The 23,650-nt window shown below is 46.1% G+C and overlaps 1 protein-coding gene across 3 annotated transcripts in view; it reads left to right on the forward strand.

Annotated features, from left to right (window-relative positions):
* Positions 1-1,753: 1,753 nt before the first annotated feature.
* The window catches only part of AMPD3 (adenosine monophosphate deaminase 3), a 70,428-nt gene continuing 48,531 nt past the window's right edge, over positions 1,754-23,650 (forward strand). The window contains exon 1 of one of the 3 annotated variants that reach the window (XM_036764294.1): positions 1,754-1,920. Coding sequence is in view for 2 of the 3 variants with exons in the window: in XM_036764292.1 (XP_036620187.1) it covers positions 15,070-15,106 (37 nt within the window). In the remaining variant the exon portion in view is untranslated. Of the gene's footprint in view, positions 1,921-2,565; positions 2,619-15,016; positions 15,107-23,650 lie in introns of those variants that run through there. The other 2 variants (XM_036764293.1, XM_036764292.1) reach the window with 2 other exon arrangements.

A 23,650-nucleotide genomic window follows, 5' to 3' on the forward strand; every position in this document is an offset into this window, starting at 1 on the left:
GTTTGCCCAAGGTCACATAGTGGAAGAGTTTGGATTCAAATCCACACATCCTGATTCCAAATCCAGTTTTCTTTCCTATACACCATTTTATCTTTACAACTATGTTTACTGGTGAATCCCCAAAGTCAGTGTTTTGTAGGATGAAATGAGGAATGAAAGAAAGTGAGGAGTGAACTGATGGGTTAGACTTTGGCAAATGATTAGACGTGAGTGGCAATGATGAATATTGGAGTTAGACTCTCGCCAGTTTCAAGCCTGGGATCGTCAACAGCACTAGGCATCTTGGGAGGAAGGATAGGTTTGGAGGCATAAAGGGGAGTTGTGAGGTCAGTTTGAACATGCTGAGTTCAGGTGAAGGAAGGACACATGGCTCATGCCAAGTTTATATCCAACAAGCAGTTGGAGATGTGGGCCTGGAGATGGGACACTGGATAGATAGGGGTGGAGAGAGATTTGGGAGTCAAGTGGCCGAAGATGAAGCAATGGGCTGGATGAATTTTCCCAGGGAGAATGTGGAGGGATTAGGGAAGAGTGCCAAGAGTAGTTTTGTGGGAAGCCTGTACTTGAGGATCTAAAGGAGAAATGTGAATTCTTTACCTGCCAGAGGGCTCTTCCTTTGCAGAGGGAGGTTGGGGTCCCTGGACTAGTAGCGTTATACCGAGAGCGAGTGAGACACTCCACAGAGTATAAGTTTTAAATGGAGAATTTATTAACCGGCGTCCATTCGGGGATCAACCCAAATCAGAATGACCCCGGGTTGGGGTAAAGAAGTAGGTTATACAGAAAATACAGGTGCAGTGGTTAATTATCTCTTGAAGTTTACATATGTTATTTTGCAGACTCGGCAAGCCTGTGTTATTTCACTTTTTATGACCGTGATATAATAAAAGGAACCTCCTGAATAGATTGTAAATACAACATATCAGATAGCTGACAAAGTGTCAACTGAAATTACAACCCAGGATCTCTTGGTCCAACTTGCCATAACTTCCCACAACATGGTAGGCTGAAGATAAGGCAAAAGTCATATAATTCAAGATAATGTCTAGGGCTGAGGCTTTCATCCTTAATGGCCATAGACAGACCAAGGGATTCTTCAGCTTGGTCTGTTGACACAAGATAGAGACATCTCTGAGCCCACTCAGTGAAACAAAGGCAGACTGCTAACATCAGGCTTTTCCTCTAGTCAATTAGCTTACATTCCCTCTTGGGGCCCAAGGACACTTGCTGAACTCGAAACGGCAGGAACTAAGTCTGTTTTTCTTATGCAAACTGGGTTTCTAGTTAGGGGCTGGGGGCAGGGTTCTCCTCGATTTCCCCAGTACCACAGTAGAATCAATATCCTTTTTTTCTGGTTCGTAATTCATCCAACTGTACCAAAGCCCAGTTTTATATCCCTTCTTAACAGGTGGCATCTTGTTTTTATAAGACAATTGCAGCTTTGTGGCACTGACCCAGATGGCAGGAGCACGGGTTCTGCCCAGGGTGCTTTCAACATGCCCTGTCTGGGATCTTCCCAGGAGTCACCCCTTGGGAAAAATCTCCAGAAGAAGGGTCGAAGAGTGGGTGAAGGTGAAAAGTGGGAAGTGTAGTATAGAAGGAAGGGGTCTGAACTCACTTCTATAGCCCTGATTTTTCCGGACCCGGTAGGGCTCTTCGGGCCTCAGGGGCTCGACGTCGGAAGTCAGGGGCGCCGAGGTAGGGGCGCCAGGGGCCCGGGACGGCCGCTCCGGGACGCAGTGAGAGCCTCTTTCCAGCAGAGGGACAAGGAGGAATTCTGGACACCCTCGGGCACACTCTCATATTTCCTGTTGGCAGGGCCCGGGTTCCCAGCCCAGGTAGCCGCCGCAGGGGAGGGAAAGGCCACACAGCCAAGCCAGCTTTGCGTAGCGCGCAGAGTCCTCACCCTCCAGGGCGCAGGTAGGGTGCCCAGGGCCTATCGGGCGGCCAAAGGGACTGGGGAGGTAGTGGGCGAAAAGCAGGGGTGCACTTCTGCGGCCCAGGCTCGAAGCGGGGGCTGGGCGGGAAAGAGCTGCGGGGAGGGCGCGCAGTGCCGGGGCCCAGAGGTGCGGCCGGGATCTCCAGACGGGAGCAGAGGCAAGGGCAGGGGCGCTGAGCGGCTTGGCAGGGCCGGCTCAGGCCACTCTCCTCCTCCGCGCCCTCGCTGCTGAACTGGCGCACTGCCAGGCTGGGCGCCCCGGAGCCCGGCCAGGCTTTGGGCTCCCTTCTTATTATCCACACTCGGCTATTTGATGGGGGGTGGTGCGTGGCGCCGGGTGGCCGGGGAGCCGTGGGACAAGGTGCAGCCCCGAGGCCAGGAAGGGGAGAGCGGCACCTGGTTGGGGGCTGGGGGCTTTGGACTGAGCAGCCCCGGGCCGGGAGTGGGGCGCTGGACTGGGGCGGGGCGGGGTCCAGGGCTAGAGCCGAGGCTGGAGTCGTTGCCTCCGGCCGGGGCGGCTCCGCTCCACTTCCCCTCCTCCTCCTCCCCCTCTTCTTCCTCCTCCTCCTTTTTCTTCTCCACCTTCTTCTCCTCCCCTTTCTGGTTTTTCTCCTCCTTCGGCCCGCACTGCCTCCCGCCTTCCTCTGATCAGACGGCATGGCCCAGTCGTGGGAGCCCGGTAAGTGATGGTGCCTGGGGTGGGGGGGTAGAACCGAGGAAGGAAGGCGGTGCGGGATGCGGGGTGGGAGAAAGGAGAAGGGGGGCCGACCTTGAGGCTGAGCAGCTCTGTCCGATAGAAGGCTGAAGGACCCTCTGGTATCACAGCTCTCTTGGCTAGTCCCACAGTCCCGGCTGGCAGTGAGTGGGGTGGCAGTGAGTGGGGTGGCAACCCAGGTTGGAGATGCCTGAGGTCAGGGTTTGGGTGCGGGGCGGCCCCGCAAAGTAGAGGTTCCTTCCTCTTCCCCTCTGATCCCCAAGCCCTTCCCTCAGCCTAGGCGGTTTTAGCCGGGATCCTGCGGCCAGACGCGCCCCGCCCCTTTCCCTCCGCAGGCCGCTGCACCTGCGGGGTCTGGGGCTAAGTAACATTTAGACCCCCAGAGAGGTCTGCCAGGTGCAGGGAGCACTCATCCATACCTTGCGTAAAGCCTGTGAGATCTGGGGTCTGATTTGAATAAGCTCAAGTTTGGAGTTGTATTAGAAGAGGCCGAATTGAGATGGTGTAGATGTAAGCCTACCCAAAGGCCGGGTCATGGACCAAATGGCCTCCTCTTTACTTGGGTGTTAGTGTGGGTAGAGTCCTTCACCTTCCTCTTACACATCCTGGACAGTCAAAGATTCACAGCTTTGAATATCTCGTTGGCCTTTTTTGCCCACAGCCCTCTCTAGCTCATTGACTCCCACTCTGGCTGTGACTGAATTAAGTGGGAATTCTGAGAGCCAGAGGAAGCTGGCCCTGAAAGCCTGAGGAAGCTGGCCTTGAGCTGTTGTTGGCTAAGTCTTGCTTTTTACAAGCTGCAGAACCCCTGGTGTGATTGGAAGCCTGGCCTCTGCTTACCATTAAGCAAGTTTGGGGAAACGAAGAGAAACCGAGGCCTTGGGAGGGGTTTTCCGAACTACTGAGAGTCTTTGTGGATCCTGTCTGATACTATATCCTTGAAGATGAGATGACTAGCTTTAGGTTATCTCCATGTGACGGATCCTAGATCTCTCTTTTTTTTTTTTGTTTTGTTTTTTGGCAGGGCAATTGGGGTTAAGTGACTTGCCCAAGGTCACACAGCTAGTACACGTGTCAAGTGTCTGAGGCTATATTTGAACTCAGGTCTTCCTGACTCCAGGACTGGTGCTCTACTCACTGCACCATCTAGCTGCCCCAGATCCTAGATCCTTAATGGCCAGTTGGTTGACCCCTCTCTGCTTCGCCTCCCTGCCACCCCCCCCCCCCAACTTAGTACTGAGTCTGAGGCCCAGCTAGAGGCTTAATGGTATTTGCCCAGTTACTTAGGTAGTAACTGACCACAGTGGGACCGGAACCCAAATACTCAGACTTCAAATCCAATACTCTTTTCCTGTGAGCTGGCAGGCTTCCTGACACATAGTACACACTTAATAAATGTGTGGTATTCATTTGAAATAGAGATGAGGCAGTTGAGTTCACTGGAGGATAAATTCCTCCCTTGCCCTTCAAGTGTTAATGCTGGGAGGTAATTAAGTTATTAAAATGTGCTGCTGAGTGCCTTTGTCAGGAGTCACCCTGTGGTGTGCATGGGGCTAGGCATAACTGACATACTCAGGCTAGGAAGGACAGTGAAGAAGGCGCTTGACCCTGGGTGGGACCAGCGTAGTGTTGGTGAGGCGGGGGCAGGGTGCCTTTCTAAAAATGATGGGGTGTCTGGGTCATTCTGACACCCAGCTTTCAGGACCTGGATGATGTTAGGCAGTTCCTTTCTGCCTCATTCCCAAGCAGCAGCTTCCCTAGATAAGGGAGGGGTACAGTAGTGTAGTCACTTCCTGTGACTTACCCACTGTCTGTTTTCTCAGTCTGTCTAAGTCTACGAGATCCCTGTTAAAACTTATTTACTAGCTCTTTGTGAGAGCTCTAAGAGGTGATTCCTAATCCTTTGAAACTGATTTCCCACTCTTCCCCTTCCCCTTTAGACTGAATTTCTCTCTGTTACCTCTTGGGTTCCTGACAGCTGTGCTTCTCCCAACATCTGGCTGCTCTGCCCCTCTCAGTCAAATCTCTTGCCCTCTCTGTCTCCTATTCTGTAAAATGAATGGCTGCCTGCTCTGCAACATCTCATTTCCCAAGTTATAACAAGTAAGAGCTGTCCAACAGTGCAATGAGCTTCCCTGTTAGGTGCTGAACTCTCCTTCACTGGAGATGTTTGCATGCTTCTGTATTGCGTGAGCTCCTTGAGGGCAGGGGACAGCCTCACTTTTGTCTTTGCAACCCTAGTGCCTAATATGGGCATGCTTGTCTCTTTAGGAGAGATGTATCCCTTAGGTGCTATTAACAATATAACACTTATATTTGTAAAATTCTTTACATTCATCGTCACCATGTGTCAGCCTCACAACAACCCCAAGAGGTAAGTAGGTACTAGTTATTACCATCCCCAATTTTTTGTTCAGTCAGTTTTCAGATGTGTCCGACTCACTGTGACCCCATTGGGGGTTTTCTTGGCAGAGATACTGGAATGGTTTGCTGTTTCCTTCTCCAGCTGATTTTACAAATGAGGAAACTGAGGCAAACAGGGTGAAGTGACTTATCAAGGGTCACACAGCTAGTTAGAGTTTGAGGCTGGATTTGAACTCAGGAAGATGAGTCTTGCTGATTCCAGGACTGGAGCTCTATCCACTGCACCACCTAGCTGCCCCCTCATCCCCAAATTACAGATGGATAAATGGAGGTTCGGCCTATTGCTGAATGGTCAGAAAAGGAGCTGCTATAGTGATTATTCTGTTTTACAGATGAATTGAGGCTCAGTTAGTATGGCTCTGCCATTGCCACTGAGCTAGAAAAGATCAGTCAGATTTTGAAGCTCAGACTTCCTCATTCCAAGTCCAGCACTCCGTTCACTTTGTCTCAATGCCTACCTCTCCCTGTGGTAATCTCCTCACATCCTTTTGCCCTAGTGTTCCTTCCTCCTTGGGGCAAGGAAAGTTACCTTGGTTGGCTAATGAGACAGTACAAAATTCTACTGGGCAAAACTTAATGGCTGAGATCTATCATTTAGTCATTCAACAAATATTTAATTAAGCACTTCTGATATACTAGGCATCATACACAGGCAAAAATAACAGCAAAAAAGCCCCCAAACCCTTAATGGCTTTATGTTTCTATTGGGAGGGAAGAGCTTGTTCACAGAAAAGAGAAGGGAAAAGGGGACCAAGGGGACAAGAGGAAGGGTATTTCAGTAGTCCTAGCAAGGGATGTTGAGGGCCTGAACTAGGATTTTAGCCTTGGGAGTCAAGATATATGTGTGTGTATATATATATGTGTGTGTGTGTGTGTATGTGTGTGTGTGTGTATATGTATATATGTGTGTGTGTTTATGTATATATATAATGCATGTGTATATATATACACATACATACACACATATATTATTTCTATATATGCACACACACATATTTACATATACATATATGTGTATATATGTGTATGTGTGATGGATCCAAGGAAAGTTGTGGAGAATCCACAATTACACATAAAAACAATTTTAGCATTCTTTTTTTTTCTTTCAAATTTTGAGTTCCAAATTCTCTCTCTTCCTCCCCCCCATCGAGAAGGCATGCAATTTGACATAGGTTACATACTTATAGTCATGAAAAACACATTTCCATGTAAGTCATTCTGTGAAAGAAAACAGACAAAAAAGACCAAGAAAAATAAAGAAAGTAAAGAAAAAGTATCTTTGATCTGCATTAAGGCTTTCTCTGGAGATGGATAGCACATTTCATCATAAGTCCTACGGAACTGTCTTGGATCATTGTATTGCTGAGAATAGCTAAGTTATTCATAGTAGATCATCATACAATATTGCTGCTACTGTGTACAATGTTCTCCTGGTTCTGCTTCTTTCACTTTGCATCAATTCATTTAAGTCTTTCCAGGTTTTTCTGAAAGCATCCTGCTAATCATTTCTTAAAGCCCAGTAGTATTCCGTCGCAATCATACACAACAACTTGTTCAGCCATTCCCCAATTGATGGATATCTCCTCAATTTCCAGTTCTCTGCCCTTAGAAAAGAGCTGCTATAAATGTTTTTGTACACATAGGTCCTTTTCCTTTTTGTTTTTTATCTCTTTGGGATACAGGCCTAGTAGTGGTATTGCTTGGTCCAAGGGTATGCATGGTTTTATAGTCCTTTGGGCATAGTTCCAAATTGCTCTCCAGAATGGTTGAATCAGTATACAACTTTGCCAATAGTACATTAGTGTTGTAATTTTCCCACATCCCCTCCAGCGTTTGTCATTTTCCTTTTCTGTCAGATTAGCCAATCTGACAGGTGTGAGGTAGTAGCTCAGAGTTGTTTTAATTTGCATTTCTCTCATCAACAGTGATTTAGAGCATTTTTATATGACTATGGATAGTTTTGATTACTTTGTCTGAAAGCTGCTTGTTCCTATCCTTTGACCATTTATCAATGGAGGATTGGTTCTTATTTCTATAAATTTGACTCAGTTTTCTATGTGTTTGAGAAATGAAGTCTTTATCAGAGAAACTCGCTGTAAATTTTTTTCACAGTAATGGTTACCAACTATGTATTTCCCTCCATCCTATTTTCCCCATTTATCCTACTCTCTCTCCTTTTACCCTGTCCACTCTCGTGTTTTGCTTCTGACTTTTATTTCCCCCAAACTGCCCTCCCTTCTATCACTGCCCCCCCCTTATCCCTTTCCCTTTCTCTTTCCTGTCCAGTAAGATAGATTTCTACACTCAACTGAGTATGTATATTATTCCCTCTTTGATCCAGTTCTGATGAGAGTAAGGTTCATGTGCTCTCCCTCACCCCACCATCCCCCATTTTCCTACTGGGGTGTGATATAGAGGGAAGGATGGCTCCTGTCCCTTTCCTCTCTCCCTCCTTCCTTTACCTAATGGGTGATAGAAACATGGCTGTTTGCTTTTGAGTGAAATTCCTGGATCCAGAAGCGTGGTCCCAGAAGGGGCGTTTTCAGGAGAAGAGCAGCTTCTACTTATTTTTTCTTCATTCTTAAAAATTGTTTCTTTGTCCTCTTACCAGGGCATTCTGGGGCTTCAGAGGCCAGAGTGACAGCTGTGTACCTAAGCCTGTGGCCCATATGATATGGACATATGGGAGAAGTGAGGAGCTTCCCCCTTTTTTCTAGGAGAGGTTATATATTAACCCTATTCACCCCAGAGGGAGGGTAGGTTAGGGGATGAGAATGGCAATAGATCTCTTATCTGCCATACTGGGGAAGGCGCAATCAAGGTGGCACTTGGGACACATTCAGGGTATATTTCTTCCTTTGCTGTGACACAGTACCAGGCCTGGAGTCAAGAAGGCCTGAATTCAAATCCAGATTCAGACACTAGCTGTGTGACCTCAGGCAAGTCGCTTCACCCTATTCACCTCAGTTTCCTCATCTGTAAAATGAGCTGGAGAAGGAAATGGTAAACCACTCCAGTATCTCTGCCAAGAAAACCCTAAATGGGGTCACAAAGAGTCAGGCACAACTGAAGCAACTCAACAACGGCATATGGAAGCAGTAAGGTAGCTATTGTTTACTGTAACTTCCTTCTGTCCCTGTCCTCTCCTCACCCCCCATCAGAATGGCCTTGCTAGTGACAAAGTGGGAGGTGCAGATTAGCCCATGTCCATGGCCTGAAAGGTGGCACAGTATAAAGAGAGATCTGGAGTTTGAATCCCAACCCAGCAAGTTATTTACTGGACCTAGTATGTGCCAGGGGCTTCACAAATATTGTCTATTATAATACCTATTTTACAATGGAAAAAACTGAGGCAGATAGGTTAAATGACTTGCCCAGGATCACAAGGCTAGTAAGTGTCTGAGGCTGGATTTGAACTCATGTCTTCCTGACTCCAGGCCCAGTGTGCTATCCATTGCATCCCTCGACTAAGGAACCTAACCACTCTGGGTCTGTTTCCTCCTCTGTGAAATAAAGTGTCCTCCAAGATCTCTTCAAGCTTTAAACCTGTGATCCTTTAATAGATAGATTTATTATCAAAATGGGGAATCATGGACTCAGCTGGAAGATGGATCCTGATCCTCCCTGTTGTTATGTCCCCTAAGCGGCTTCGGATTTGCTTGGATGTGTTTGTTTTTACTTCTCCTTCTACACAGAAGCTTCTTCAAGGGACAATGTTTGTGTCCCCATCACCTGGCACAATAGCAGGAATTTAGTAAATCATTGTTTAGTGAATGAGCGAATGAATGAATGAATGGATAGGGTGAATGAATGAATGGATTGAATGAATGAATGGATAGGATGAATGAATGAATGAAGATGCAGAACTTTGGGGCTGCTCCGTCTCAGTCAATAAATACTTATTGAGCACCTATTTTGTGCAAGGTACTGAGCTAACCACTGGGGGTACAAAAAAAAGAGCAGTGCCTTGCCCTCAAGGAGCTCACAATCTAATGGGGGAGGCGACATGAAATACCTATGTACAAACAAGCTCCCTATGGGATGACCTGGACATAATCAACAGAGGAAAATCCCTCCAATTAGGGGGGAATGGGAAAGGGCTTCCTGTAGACTCTACAGAGATGTCAAATTCAGCCAGCAAGACTCCCAAGTGTGGCACAACCAGATTAAAATGTTATTGGGAAATGTTTAAGAAAATAAATAAAAATGCAATACAACATAGATAATGTTCATTTGTGCTTTTCTAAGTCATTGTGTTGCCGCAAGGATCTGTTTCTATTTGATTTTAACACTGCTGCTGTAGAAGATGGGATTTTAGTTGGAACTCGAAGGAAGCCAGGGAAGCCAAGAAGTGGAGATGAAGAGGGAGGGCATGGAGGACAGCCAGCCACTTCTCAGGAGTGGTGGATCAAATGTTGGATTTAGAATCAGGAAGACCTAAGTTCAAATCCTTCCTCAGACACTTAATAGTTGAGTGACCTGGGCAAAATATGTATCTTCTCCTAGCCTCAATTTCCTTATCTGTAAAATGGGTACCATTGTGGGGACCAAGTGAGAGAGCAGATGGAATGTGCTTGGCAAACCCTTAAGTCCTGTAATTATTTGGCGCCCCCTGTCATAAGTAACAGCTTCTGAAACTGAGGAGGGTGGGTGGGGACTTAAAAAGGAGAGATGTGGAAAGCAGGTCTCTGGGATACCTTTTTCTGCATTTTGTAGCTCCTGGCTTTCTGTGCTCTCTTGAGGGGCAGAAAAAGAATCCAGGACCACAGGCAGGGACATTTGCCTTTTAAATTCAGACACATGGGCATTATTCTAATACTGTATTTTTTTTTTCAACATTGCTGCTTACTGCCTGGCTGCGAGGCTGAAATGCTCTTACAGTTCGGTGGCTGTTACCTTAGCTGTGAATCTTTCCTGTTCTTTACAAACATGTTAATTAGAATAAAGGCTTATCTACTGATTGGTAACTCCATGGACTGCATTCTGGGAAAATCCTGGGAAATGGAGACCCAGAGAGGGGAAGGGTCTAGAGGCTAGACTAAGGCTATACAGTGGGTATTAAGGATGAGAGAATCCAATTTATAGCTGGAAGGGACCTCCTCATGTTATAGTAGAGGAAATTGAAGCCTAGAAATGGTTAGGTGACTTGGCCAAGGTCACACAAAAAGTGTTAGAGCCAGAATTAAAAGCCATGTCTTCTGACTCCAAATCTAGGGCTTTATTTCCTGCACTGATGACTTGAAAAGCTGAAATTACGTTTCTTCAGGTTTCTAGGTATCTGAAGGGGCTGCTAGGTGGCTCAGTGGATAGAGCACAGGACTGGGAGTCAGGAAGACTTGAGTTCAAATCCAGTCTCAGACATTTACTAGTTGTATGACCCTGGGCAAGTCACTTAACCCTGTTTTACCTCAGTTTCTGCATCTGTAAAATGAGCTGGAGAAGACCTGAGTTCAAATCCAGGCTCAGACACTATTGTGTGACCCTGGGCAAGTCACTTAACCTTGTTTGCCTCAGTTTCCTCATCTGTAAAATGAGCTGGAGAAGGAAATGGCGAAACACTTCAGTATCTCTGCCAAGAAAACCTCAAATGGGGTCATGAAGAGTTGGACATGATTAAAGGACTATTGTCTGATCTTGGGTTCCGTCCAGCAATCCCAACATCAGGAAAAGGGAGAATCAATTCCTCCCCCAGACCTCCTGTTGTCCTTACCCAATGATAACCTGGCCCCTTTCCAGTCTTCTGATACCATTTTTCCCCAACACATATTCTTTGATCCAATGGTACTGGCCCCCAAGCAGTTCCACAAACAAGACTCTCCCTCTCTTGGCTTAGGGCATTTTCTGTGCCTGTCCCCCATGCCTGCAATGCTCTCACTCCTCCACTCTGACAACTGACCTTCCTGGCTTCCTTTAAGTCTCAACTAAAATCTCACCTCCTACCGAAAGCCCCAACCCCTTTTAATTCCAGTGTCTTCTCTTTGTTAATTATTTCCTATTTATATTGTCTACAGCCTACTTTGTATATATTTGTTTGCATGTTGTCTCTCATTAGATTGTAAGGTCCTTGAGGGCAGGGACTGTCTCTTGCCTCTTTTTGTATCTTCAATGATTCCCGCAGTGCCTGGCACCTAATAGGCACTTAATAAATAGTTATCGAATTGAATTACCAAAAAGTACCTTTGTTGGACAGGGCTTATCACAGTGCCTGGCACATAGTAGGCACTTAATAAATAGTTATCGAATTGAATTACCAAAAAGTACCTTTGTAGGACAGGGCTTATCACAGTGCCTGGCACCTAATAAGTAGTTATTGAGTTGAATTACTAAAAAACGGGGCAGTGCCTGGCATATAGTGGGTGCTTAATAAATGTTTACTGACTGACAGGCAGTAGAAAGAGGGCTTCCCTTGGAGCCACAGGATCTAAATTCAAATCCTGGCTCTGCCACTTTACTCTCTGATCTTAGACAAGTCATTCAACTTTCCTGAGCCTTATTTTCCTTATCTGTAAAATGAGGGGGTAGAGCTGGATGGCCTCCTTCTATGACGATGCATCATTTTAAATTATTGAGTGAATAAATAGAACACCTCCCCCTCCCCCACTTCCCAGCTGCCTGTTGTCTGCAAATCAAACTGTTTCTGAAACAGCTGGGAGAGCCCGATGACAGTAATCTCCTGGTGGATGAAGCAAGGCAGAGGCATGAGGATCACATATACGCCCTCTAATCCTGCTGCATGTTTTCAAAAATGATTATGTGAGGCCTGAAAAGAGGCCTCCTGATTGGACACAGGGAAGTGACTCAGGCTTCAGGCAGTGCTGAGGCTGGGGCTTCCTTCGTAAACACCTGACACCTCCCTTTCCTGCATTTCCTCCCCTTCCCCACTGGCTGCTGTCTTGGATGCCAGCTGCACACCACAGAACCAGCTGGCCGCTGGGTTGTTAGAACACAGACCCTGCAGTCATTTATGCCAGCAGGGTACTTTACGGTGCCTCTCCTTTGTTCTTTCAAGCCAGTTCTCTGCTTCAAGGGCAAGTGAAGATCAGGGTTATAAGCACAAGAAGGGTGATTTGAATCAGAGAGCTGAGTTATATTAAGGAAAAATGGGAGGCAGTGTTGTGCAGTGGAAAGAGAGCTTGCCACTAAGTCGGGAAGACCTGAGTTTGAGTTCCAACTCTGACACATTTTTGCTGGTTGTTTGACTCTGAGCAAATCATTTAACCAGTCAACAAATGTTTATTAAGTGCTTACTATGTGCCAAGCTCTGTGCTAGGGACAGGGGATACAAATAAAGGCCAAAAAAAGGTCCCTTCCCTCAGAGAGCTCACATTCTAATGTGAGGACACTGTGCATTGTACAGTGTAAACAGGAAGTAATCTCAGTGGGAAGATGTTACCAATGGAGAGGGATGGAAAAAGTATCTTGAAGAAGGTAGCATTTGAGCTGAGTCTTGAAGGAAGCCAGGAGTTGGGGACAAGAAGGGAGAGCATTCCAGGCATGGGGGATAGCCAGTGAAAATGTCAGAGTTCAGAGATGGAATATTTTGTTTGAGAAACCTGAAGGAGGCTAGAATCCCTGGATCAGCAGAGTATGTGGAGGAGAGTGGAGTTTAAGAAAATTGGAAAGGTAGTCACCGGCCAAGTTAATAAGAGCTTTAAATGTCAAATAAAAGACTTTATATTTGATCCTGGAGATATTAGGGAAGCATTGGAGTTTATTGAGGGGAGGAAGTGGTGACATGGTCAAACTTGGGGTTTTGCTTTAGGAAAATCTCTTTGGCAGCTGAGTGGAGGATAGATTGAAGTGGAGAGAGAGTGGAAGCAGGGAGCCCAACCAGCAAGTGATGAGGACCCATACTAAGACTGTATGGCTGTTTTAGTGGAGAGAAGGCATGTATAAGACCGATGTCGTGAAGGTAAAAATAAGATTGGATATTTGGAGTGTTTGTGAAGTTGGGGTTGACATGGAGGTTCCAAACCTGAGTAACTAACTATAATGATGGTGGTGTCTTCTGTGGAAAATGAGAAGTTATGAAGGGGGAAGATTTGGGGGGAAAGAATGAGTTATGTTTCCTCCATGTTCAAGTTTGAGGTGCCTACAGGACATTCATTTTAAGATGACCAAAATGGTAGGTCAGGAGAGACAATTTGTCTTGGATATATAGATTTGAGAATCATCTGTATAGAGATAATAACTGATGAGATGTTATAAAGTTCTTAGTACAGTGTCTGGTGCATAGTAGGTGTTATATAAGTCCATCTTCCCTTCCCATTAGAGCTGATGAGATCACCAAGTGAGATAATATAAAGTGAGAAGGAAAGTGAGCCTGAGACAGAACCTTTCGGTTAATAGGGGCAAACATCTATAACTAAATTGGAGAGAGGTAGTTGATTTGCATTGAGATGGGGAATTTTCTCACTGAGAATTCCCCGTACCAATAAAATAATGGGTCATGGGATCATAGATTTAAGGTTATAGGCTATCTTAGAGACTGTTGATTTCAATCCCCTCATTTTACAGGTGAGGAAACTGAGGCACAGAGGGGTTCTGTGACTTGCTCAGAGTCATATAGCTAGGAAGTATCTGAGGTGTAATTTGAACCCAGGCCTTCTTAAGTCTAAGTCCAATGCCCTATCCACAATGCCATTTTGACTCTCCTGATCCAGTCCAAGAAAAGAAAGGGAAGAAATATAGGTGGCCAGGCTGGATTTTGGCACTAAGCCTGTGCTGCTGGAGAGACCAGAGGGAATAGTCTGGCTTCTGCTTCAGGGAAGGCAATTGGTGCCTCTGCCTTGAACTGATCCAAAGACCAGGAGACCTAAGAGGGTTGGAAGCATTAGCTCATTACTGTGTATATAAGGGTTTAAAGAAGGGTTCAGGGAAAGCTTCTCAGAGACCAGAAAGTGCTGGCAGGGAGCCTCAGGGAGAGGGAGGGGGACTCACTGGAAGTCATGAAACCCTGAGCTAAATCAAATCCCACTGGAGGAGAGAAGCCGGGGCAGACCTGTGCGGCTGTAATGACGGCAGGAATGGGGGCATGCTGGCATAGGGTGGGGGCAGTAGCACCAGGCCTCACCGTGGCCCACTTTCCGCCTGGCTCTCTCTGGGTTTCAGTTGATTGGGCAATAAGGAATCCACACCTCCCTCACAGTGTGGAGCAAGAGGAGAGATGAGTTCAGTGTCTCTGAGTTCCCTTTTTGAAAGGGAAGCCCCAGCACCCCCAGTACCTCTGAGGGAGGTGCCGCAGTCATTAAGCATCGCTGTGGTCCAGGACTTACTGGCAGCAGGGGAGAGGGGCAGAGGAGTGAGCTTTCTAAGACCCAAACTCTGGACCATGTTGGACAAATTCTTCTAGAGATCCTCCTCCCCCCACCATCTGTGATTCAGGCTCTGTATTTAAGCCTAAAGACTCCAGTGTGAAATCAGCAGAGAAAGCTGAGCTGTTGCTCTGTTCTGTGTTTCAAAAGCTTCCAGGAGGTGTTTAGGCCTTAGAGGCATTGGGCACTTCTCTCCCCTCCGGCTTGGTAGGCACATTTTATTATAGGGTTGGCTGGGCTGGGACATTACTAACATGTTTTATTGGAGGCCAGTGAAGAGGGGGAGGGTGCAGTGGGGTGGGGTGGGACTGGGAATAAAAAAAGAAGCCTGGAGAGTGAGTGGTTGGGGAAGTTTTTTCCCTGGTCACAGCCTCTGGTCACAGCACCTACCGGACCTGAGGAGCCCTACAAATATTTCATTCGAATTTAATTGGAGAATTTCCATACAGGACTCTTCCTGCCATCGCTCATTCTTACACAAATATACAAAGCAGGGGCCTCCCACTGAGTCCAATAAGGTGTTTTTGCCTACCCACGGTGCTTTGTGTTCCGGCCTCCTCTCTCTGAGGGTCTGTTCTGCTCTGGCTTTCTCAGGCTCTGCTTGCCTCTGGTCTTCTGGCCAGTAGCAGTGGGACCCAGAACAAGTCTCTGGGCTGCTTTGCTGAGATTGACTGGTCATGGATTCCTGGCCACCAGGCAGCGCTCACTCTTCAGGTTGGTTCAATTTAGTTACAATTTCGGATGGATAGGGAGGGTTTCAGAAATAACGTATGCAAAGAATAGGAGAATGTATGAAGAGTTCTGTGGAATTGTCTGCTATCGGGGTTAGAGACTTGCAAAGAGGTCATTGGGATTGAAAGTTCACTAGGATGGGGGGACCTTAGAGATCATGGCTCTGTGGCAGCTTGGCCAGGGGTCATTTAGTCTAGCCTCCTCATTTTACAAGGAAATTGAGGTACTGAGAAATAAAGTGGTTCGTCCTAGAGTCACACGGGGAGGGTTTGAATCCAGATCCTCTTCACCCATGCTCTAATTTTCTTTGTACTAAACTGGGCTGCCACACTGGAGTTTAAAATGAAGAACTGCAGGAAATGAGGTTCATTCTAGGTCTTTTCTCAGGAGCATTGGCTCTCAAAGAATGGCCTGTGTCATACATGAAGCTGAGATAAAGTAGCATCAACAATCCACTGAAACCTCCTTCCCGATTGCTGGCCAATAAGTCATCAAGAGACAGGAGTGAGCAAATAGGAAGGGATTTAACTTCTCTGGAGGTTACAGAATGAGCTGTCCTCGTTAGAACTTGACCCTCTGAGGTCAGCAACTGGGTGCAGACTCATACTCTTCGTTGGCCACTGGTTTTGTGTGTGTGGGTGGGGGTGAATCTCAGGTGTGTTGAAAGTGTTACTATGCTTGAGTTTCTTGATTTCTAAAGGAGTGGCTATGAGTGCTTTGAATGCTCTGGTGCCTGAGAGGTGAATAGGGAGTAAAAAGACCCCTGCATCAAGAGCCACGGGGCTTGAGTTTGAATTCTAGCTCTGCCATTTCCTAGCTCTGTGACCACATATAGTCCCTTAAGCTCTCTGAATCTCAATTTTCTCATCTGTATAATGGGGATAATGATACGTGTCTTATCTTCCTGATGTAGATATTATGAAGAGAGGCATTGTGGGGTTTTTTTTTTTGGCATTGTGGTTTTGTGGAAAGAGCACTGGTCCTGGAGTCAGGACCAGTTTTGGGGCAGCTAGGTGTCGAAGTGAATAGAGTACTGACTGGAACAGGAGTCAGGAAGACCTGAGTTAAAATCTAGCCTCAGATACTGTGACCTCAGTTTCCTTATCTGTAAAATAATATCATAATAGCACCTACCTCCCAGGGTTGTTGGGAAGATCAGATGATATTTGTTAAGTGCTTAGCACAGTGCCTGAAACAGAGTAGGCATTATGTAAGGGTTAGTATTATTATTAAATTTAGTTAGGAGGCTGAGCTTGAAATTGTGGCTTTCACTCTAACTCTGCAAGACTTTAGAAAAGCCACTTCAAGTCTCTGGGTCTCAGTCTGGGAGGCAGCTGGATGTGGAGTCGGGACAACCTGGTTTCGGATCCTAACTCCAACATTTATGAGCTGTGTCACCCTGTGTCAATAACATAACGTTTCTGTGCCTCAGTTTTGATTGTCTCATACGGCCTCTCAAGTCCTTCCTGGCTCTCTAAGACCAAAGGAGATACTTGGTATATAAAGTGTTACATAATTGCACAAACTTAGGATTTGGAGACTGGGTCTCCCCATCTCGCCTAGACTGTAAGGGCCAGACTCGCAATGCTGATTGGCATGGGAGCTTTAACCTACTCTGTTCTTCTGACCTGGGCTGGTTCACTCTCCTTACACGGCCTGGTAACCCTGCTGTTCTTCGTGGCTGGCTCTATTAGTGCCAGACTTAGCACAGACCCCCAGTCAATCAGCTGTAGCCCTACAGAAGCTCAGAACTCCCAAACTGAAGGAATCCGTTAGCTTCAGCCTCTTCCGGTAGCAGATCTAACACGTATGTTATCCACATCCGCCGTGTCTGGCCACCATTCTTATTAGTAGAGACCTACGGACAGAAGATACTAACTAGACAATACAATTGTCTTTGTTACAGAATTAATTCTCCATTGCTTATCCATAGTCATGTACTGTATACAGTTCATAAACTGTATATAGAGTTGAAATCTAGAGTTGAAAGGGGTCTCAGAGACTGTCTGGTCCAGCTCCCTCATTTCCAGATGAGGAAACTGAGGCCCAGAGTGGCTTGCCTAGACTCATATACATAGTACATCTCAGAGACAAGATTAGGAGAAAAGATGCTCTAGATTCTGTGGTTGACTTAAGGAAACTAAAACATAAACTCTTTTTATAGCTCATGGTAGCTGGATTTGGCACAGTACCTCCTCATCCATAATGTAGCTAAAAATGCCACATGGTAATGGGAGGAATGGGTTCTTTATTCCCAGGATCTGAAGGGGGGGATGGGGTGGAGACGGATGCATGAGTCATGGATGGCAAAAGCCAGAGCCCCTGACGGTGGAAAGTCATTTCCATAGTTGTGCCCAGTGCAGGGTTCCAGAAGTCCCAGGCACCGGAGGGATCCTCAGGGCCCCTGGATCTTTTATTGGGGTGCCTGGATTTTTTAGCGAATTGTGCTAGGAACTACAAGAAGTGCCTTAATTCTGCCTGCTGATGCTTGTTGGTGGGCGAAGGGAATCGACATGCTACTGTGGAGAACACTGGCCCTGGGGTTAAATCCTGTTTGCTATTTGCCACCCACATGACTTTGGGCAAGTCAATGAACCTCTCTTGTTAATTGACTTGGTTTCCTCCTCTAAAATAAGTAGGTGGACTAGAGGGCCTTTGGGGCTCCTTCTTCCTCTAAGCCTATGATCCTATGAGCCAGCACATAGTAAGGGCTTAATAAATGCTTGTTGACTATAACTTGAATAGAAGATATCTCTTTCACAGGCAGCACCAGTTGGAGTGGGGACTTCCCTCTTGGATCCATTGACATCACATCCCTTGATTTAGCTCAGGCTGAGGCTCTGTTCCAGGGGGGAGGAGATGAGTGCAAACAGGGAGGATTGGGGGGAGGCCAGCTGCTGACCAAGGGGGTTTTGCCGGCCATAATATGGTTCAGGAAATGTCTTGGGCAGATTGCCACCTTCCAGAGGGATCCTTGGAGACCCCAGCATGACCTGCATGGACTTGAGGTTGCCTCTCAGGGGAAGGGAGGGGAATAAGCATTTAGATAATGCCTACTATGTGACAGGCACTGTGTTCTGCTAAGCCCTTTACAAATATTATCTCATCTGATCCTCCTTACAACAACTCTGTGAGATGGGTACTATAATTATCCCCATTTTATAATTGAGGAAACTGAGACAGACAGAAGTTAAATGACTTGCCCAGGATCTCACAGCTAGTATAGTGTCTAAGGCTGGATTTGAACTCAAGTCTTCTCAATGTCAGGCCTAGTACTCTAATCACTGCACCACCTGGCTGCCTCAGGCTCTACCAGTACCATAGTGATGATCTGCCTTTTCAGTTTCTTTTTGTTTGCTTTCCTTGAAAGCTGAAAAGACTTTCTCCTGGCATCTAAAATTTGGGGTTGGCTGTTGGGTGCTCAGCAAGTGTGTTGAGACTGGCATGATGTCAAAACTCAATAGAAAGATTGTCAGTGAATGGGCAGGATAGGACAAGAGCCAGCTCTCACTCAAGGTGGGGCTTAGAGGCTGCCCCTTTGGGGTCCCTGAGGATCCCTCAGTATCACCTACTTCTCTTACAAATATGGCAGCCACTCATGCCAAATCCTCCTTGCTGTAGGGAGGTCAGAATCATTGTGGACATTTCATACCTTCTCTCCTCAAGCTTCTCACATCAATTCTCCCCTCACTCATAGCTGAAGATGTTGTCTCATTCTTTATTGAGAAAATAGAGGCTGTTCATTCAATATGAACTTCTTCTCCTTGGTGTTATCCCCCTTTCTCCTCCTTCACTCTAGTCTCAAAGAGAGGTGGCCCCTCTCTGTGCCCAGACCATCCTCTCTACCTCTATCTTTGAGCCCATCCCATCACCCAGAGGTGGCCCTTCTCTTTGCCCAGACCATCCTCTCTACCTCTACCTTTGAGCCCATCCCACCACCCAGAGGTGGCCCTTCTCTTTGACCAGACCATCCCCTCTACCTCTCCCTTTGAGCCCATCCCCTCCATTCTTCCCCTTCAGTTTCCCCCCACAATTATTCCTTCTCTCTAATTTTTAGTTCTTCTATCAGTACCTTCCCTGAAAGAATGAATGAAAAGGTATTAGGTAAGTACTCACTACTTGCCAAGCCCTGGGCTACACTGACCCCCTTCTCATCAGAGAAGGATATTTTGGTGTGCAAAGTTAGAAGGATGGTCAATGGAGCCCAAATGGCAGTGACAGTACGGATTTGTTCATGGCTCCAGAATTGTAAGTGGGGGGCCAACCTTCCTCCCTGGGGGCTTGGCCCAATGCCAGAGTTCAGTTAAGTCCTCTGGGGCTTACAAACAAGCTGAATTCTCACCCATACTTAAAAACCCATGCCTAGACGCTATCACCCCCTCAGCTATCTTTCTAGATCTCTCTTTTTCCAGCCAAACTCCTTGAAGAACCTCTCTTGCCTTCAGTGACTATATTTCCTCTCTTCTCACTCACTTTTCAGCTCTTGCAATCTGGCTTCTGCCCTTTCACTTTGGTGAAATTGCTCTCTCCAGAGTTGCCAAAGATCTGTTTGCTACATCTGACAGCCCTTCCTCAATCCTCATCCTTCTCCACGTCTCTGCAACACTTGACATTCTTGGTCATCTCTAGAATGGTCTTTCTTTTCTGCCGGTTGGTTTTGGGATTTTTGGACACTGCCCTCCCTTGGGTCTCCTCCTTCCTCTCTGACTACTTTTCTGATCTTTGCTCCATCATCATCCATGGGAAGCCCACCAACCATGGCTACTGTGAGTATGTATCAAGACTATCCTGGGCCCTCTTTTCTTTCTATACTTTCTCTCTTTGGGAGCTCATCAGATCCAGGGCTTTAATAACCAACTCTATGCTAATGACTATATTTCATGCCCTTTAGTCTCTTCCCCTGGGGTTCCTTCCCTCTTCACCAGCTGCCTACTAGACATTTCAAACAGGATGTCCCCTAGATGTCTTAAACCCAACATGTCAAAACAGAACACATTATCTTCTTCCCCAAGCCCTGTCCTATCTGGAGCTTCCTGTTTCTGCTGAGGGCACCGCCATCACTTTGGTGTTACCCCCAACTCCTCACTGACCTTCCCACCATGGAATCACTCAACTGCCAAATCTTGTCATTTCTATGCCCACAACATCTCTTGCATGGCTCTTCTTTTCTCCACTCAAACAGCTACCCCCTAATCAAGGCTTTATCCCCTCTTGTCTGGACTTTTGCAAAAGTCTCCCAATTAAGTGGTCTCCTTGTTTCAAGCTCTCCCCTTTTCCATCTAAATGTCCACTCAGCTGCTGAAATGATTTTCCTAAATCTTGCCCAAGTTTGTCCTTTCCTCCTCAGTAAGTTTTGATGGTTCCTTATTACTGCTAGAATCCCCACCACTTAAAACTTGCCATTTCCTTTGAAGACCCCAACTCAAGAATCATTTTCCCTATGAAGTCTTTCCTGATTCCTTTGTACGCTCGTGCCTTCCCTCAGATTATCTGGTAGCTAGTTATAGGTATACATGTGGTCCCCAGAAGTGTTGTAAACCCTCATTTCATTTCGGTTTTTGTATGCCCAGCACCCACCACACCCAGTGTGGTGCCTGGTACACAGGAGGTGCTTAATAAATGCTTGCTAATTGGTTGACTGACCAAGGTGAGGGTTCCCAATGCTTCTGCTTGCTGATTACATTGTTCTGATTTTATCAAGCCCCAAACTGCCACAGAGCCTCCTGAAATTGAGATCCTAGATTCTGATTTTCATTTTTTTTAATCAAAAGCTCTCTGAAAACCAATCTGTTCTTTTCAAAACAGTTTATTGTGTTTTATTAATAAGGATTGGAAATGTTCTGAGTAATATCCCTTGAAGGATTTTGGAAATCATTCAGCCCATTTTCATTTAAAAGATGAGGAAAAAGGCCCAGAGAGAGACTTGTGGAAAGAAAGTCATGTGATGAACTAGAGACAGGGCTGTGCCGGGAAATGCTTAACACTTAATACACACAAGACACACTTTTGAATTTAATCTGTACTAATGTCTTTTCCATCCCTTTCTTAAGTCTAGACAATCAAAAACAATAAATCAAGCCCTGGTTTTTAGTTTTCACTAATTTCAGAGATATAAATAATACTCAAAAATGTAACAAAGAGTGCCAGCTGGATTTGAGCTGGGTTCGAACTGGTGCTAGCACACCTCAGAATCAGCTCAGAATCGGAAGAGTACATCACAAGTCATCTGAACCTGAGCAAAGACCCCTCTGCAGTGCCCCTGACAAATAGGCACCTGGTCTTCCCTTGAATATATTTAGTGATTGGGAGGTTACTGTCTCATGAGACAGCCAAGTCCCCCTGCTGACACACAGTGGCTGTGTGGTCCTGGGTAAGTCACTTAACCACTCAGTGCTCTAGACATCTCTCTGAGACTAGAAGTTGCAGAGAAGGTGCCCATTTGCATTGGTAGAGAGACTTTCCTCATCTGGGAGTTCCTTATAGTTTATCCCTATCCCTACCTAATTGTTAAGTGTTTCCTTATATGCAGGTGGAATGTGCTGACTTGTCACTTTTAGGCACTCATCCCAGTTTTAATCTTCCTTCCATGTGACAGATAATAATAATAGCTAACATTTACATAGCACTCACTGTATACCAGGCATTGCTCTAAATGATTTACAAATATCTCATTGGAGCCTCACAACACCCTTGGGAGGTAAATGCTATTATCGTAACTAATTTACAGATGAGGAAACCTGCGGCAGACAGAGGTTAAGGGGCTTGCCCAGGTTCACACAACTGGAAAGTGTCTGAGGCTAGATTTGAATTCATTATGTTTCTTTTATTCTCCAAGCTAAAGTCTTCCCTTTCCTTCCTTTTGTGTCATTAGCTCCCATCCTCAGCATCCTGCCCTGGAACCACTCCGCCTCAGCACATCTAGAGTTTTCTCCCTTGTACGGTTCTATCATCTGGACTTGTCCTCTCCGCCTTTGTCTTCCCTATGTTTTGATGTTATTCCCCTTAGATTCCCAGCTTCCTCTTCAGAACCAACTGAATTTAGGGCTCCCAAATGCCCCTTAGACATGCAAAGACAAATAGCTAACTCTGCCTCTTTTGCTTCCCAGAGAACCTTTTCTCTCTTCCTTCTCCCATCCCATTCTGCTTCTGTGGCCCACCTGGGGACAAGATTCCCTTTGCCCATCAGCCTCCTCCCCACAGCCTAGCCATTGCTTAATCAGCCCCTGAGGTACCTGGGAAAGGAGGGAGAGGGGTACCTCATTCTGTAAGATAGGTTTGTTTTGCAAATGAAGGAAAAGTCAAGAGACCTAGAATGTAAATTTAGGTAATGTTTGCTTATTTCTTTCTTGTTCCTGTACTGACCCCAGCAACGCAGTAGACCGGTGGTCAGGCAGCCTTCTGACCTTCTAGGCAGATAACTCATTTCCCACTTAAGGTCCACTTTCCTCACTACGAATGTGGTGCCCCCCCCCCCACCTTGATCCTACCTCCCCTTGTCTTTTTCTCTTTGCCTTTAATGGCTCCTTCCTCTCCCCTTTTCTAAATAAATTGGCTAATCTGCAAACCCCAAGTATTCTCCGCCAGTAGCATCTATTGGGACTGCTTTGTTCATTCAGAGATAGAATGAATTCATTCTACTATCATTTTTTGCTTGCATGCTGCCTCTGTTTTCCCCTGCCTCCCCCATCTAAATCTCTTGTTTCTGTCAGGGTGGGAAAGGGACCTCTGAGATCTTCTAGTAAAGAGGTGTCAAACTTAGCCTCTGGAGTGCTGCCCAAAGGAGATTAAAATGTAATTGGGAAATGTTTAACAAAATAAATAAAAAATGTAGCACGGCATAGATAATGTTAATTTGTGGTTTTCCAAGTTAATTTGGAATCGATTCCACTGGACTCTAGTCCCAACCCTTGTCTTTTGACATAGAAAACTGAAGCTCAAGAGGGGTTTCCCCAAGAGAGGAAGTGACTTTCCTAAGATCATCTAGTTAGTTAAAAGCAGAACCCAGACCCCCTTCCTCCTGCCTTGGCTGCCTTCTGCTCCCTCCTTGGGGCTCCATGGCACTCCTGATCACACTTCCTGTGTTCTCAGGGGACCATGCTGTCTTGGGCAGTAATCATCACTACAGGTTTGGGTGTTCTTTAGACCTACTGTGATCTGAAGCAAACCACTTAAGCTCTTTGCGATACCTTTCCCTAAAGTAAGGTGGCAAACACTTGCTCTCTGAGGACCTAATGTTTGTGGAAATCACAAGAGTCATTTTTTAGGGTCTATATTTTGAGGTATGATCATTGGTGCATCATTAACTCACTTCTGACACTTGGGCTTTTAGGGCATTACAGAATATCAGAACTTGGAGATCATCTAATTCAAATCCCTTTGTGGGATTTAACAGTATGGGAAACTGAGGCCCAGGGAAGCAAGGCCACTTGTTGAAGGTCACGCAGCAAGTTAATCATGGAGCTGAGGCTAGAACTCAGGTTTCCTAGCAACCAGCCCTGTATTGAAATCCCTCCTCTCTTCCTTCCC

The sequence above is a fragment of the Trichosurus vulpecula genome, chromosome 6 (genome assembly GCF_011100635.1).
Source record: "Trichosurus vulpecula isolate mTriVul1 chromosome 6, mTriVul1.pri, whole genome shotgun sequence".
In the NCBI taxonomy this organism is placed as follows: domain Eukaryota; kingdom Metazoa; phylum Chordata; class Mammalia; order Diprotodontia; family Phalangeridae; genus Trichosurus; species Trichosurus vulpecula.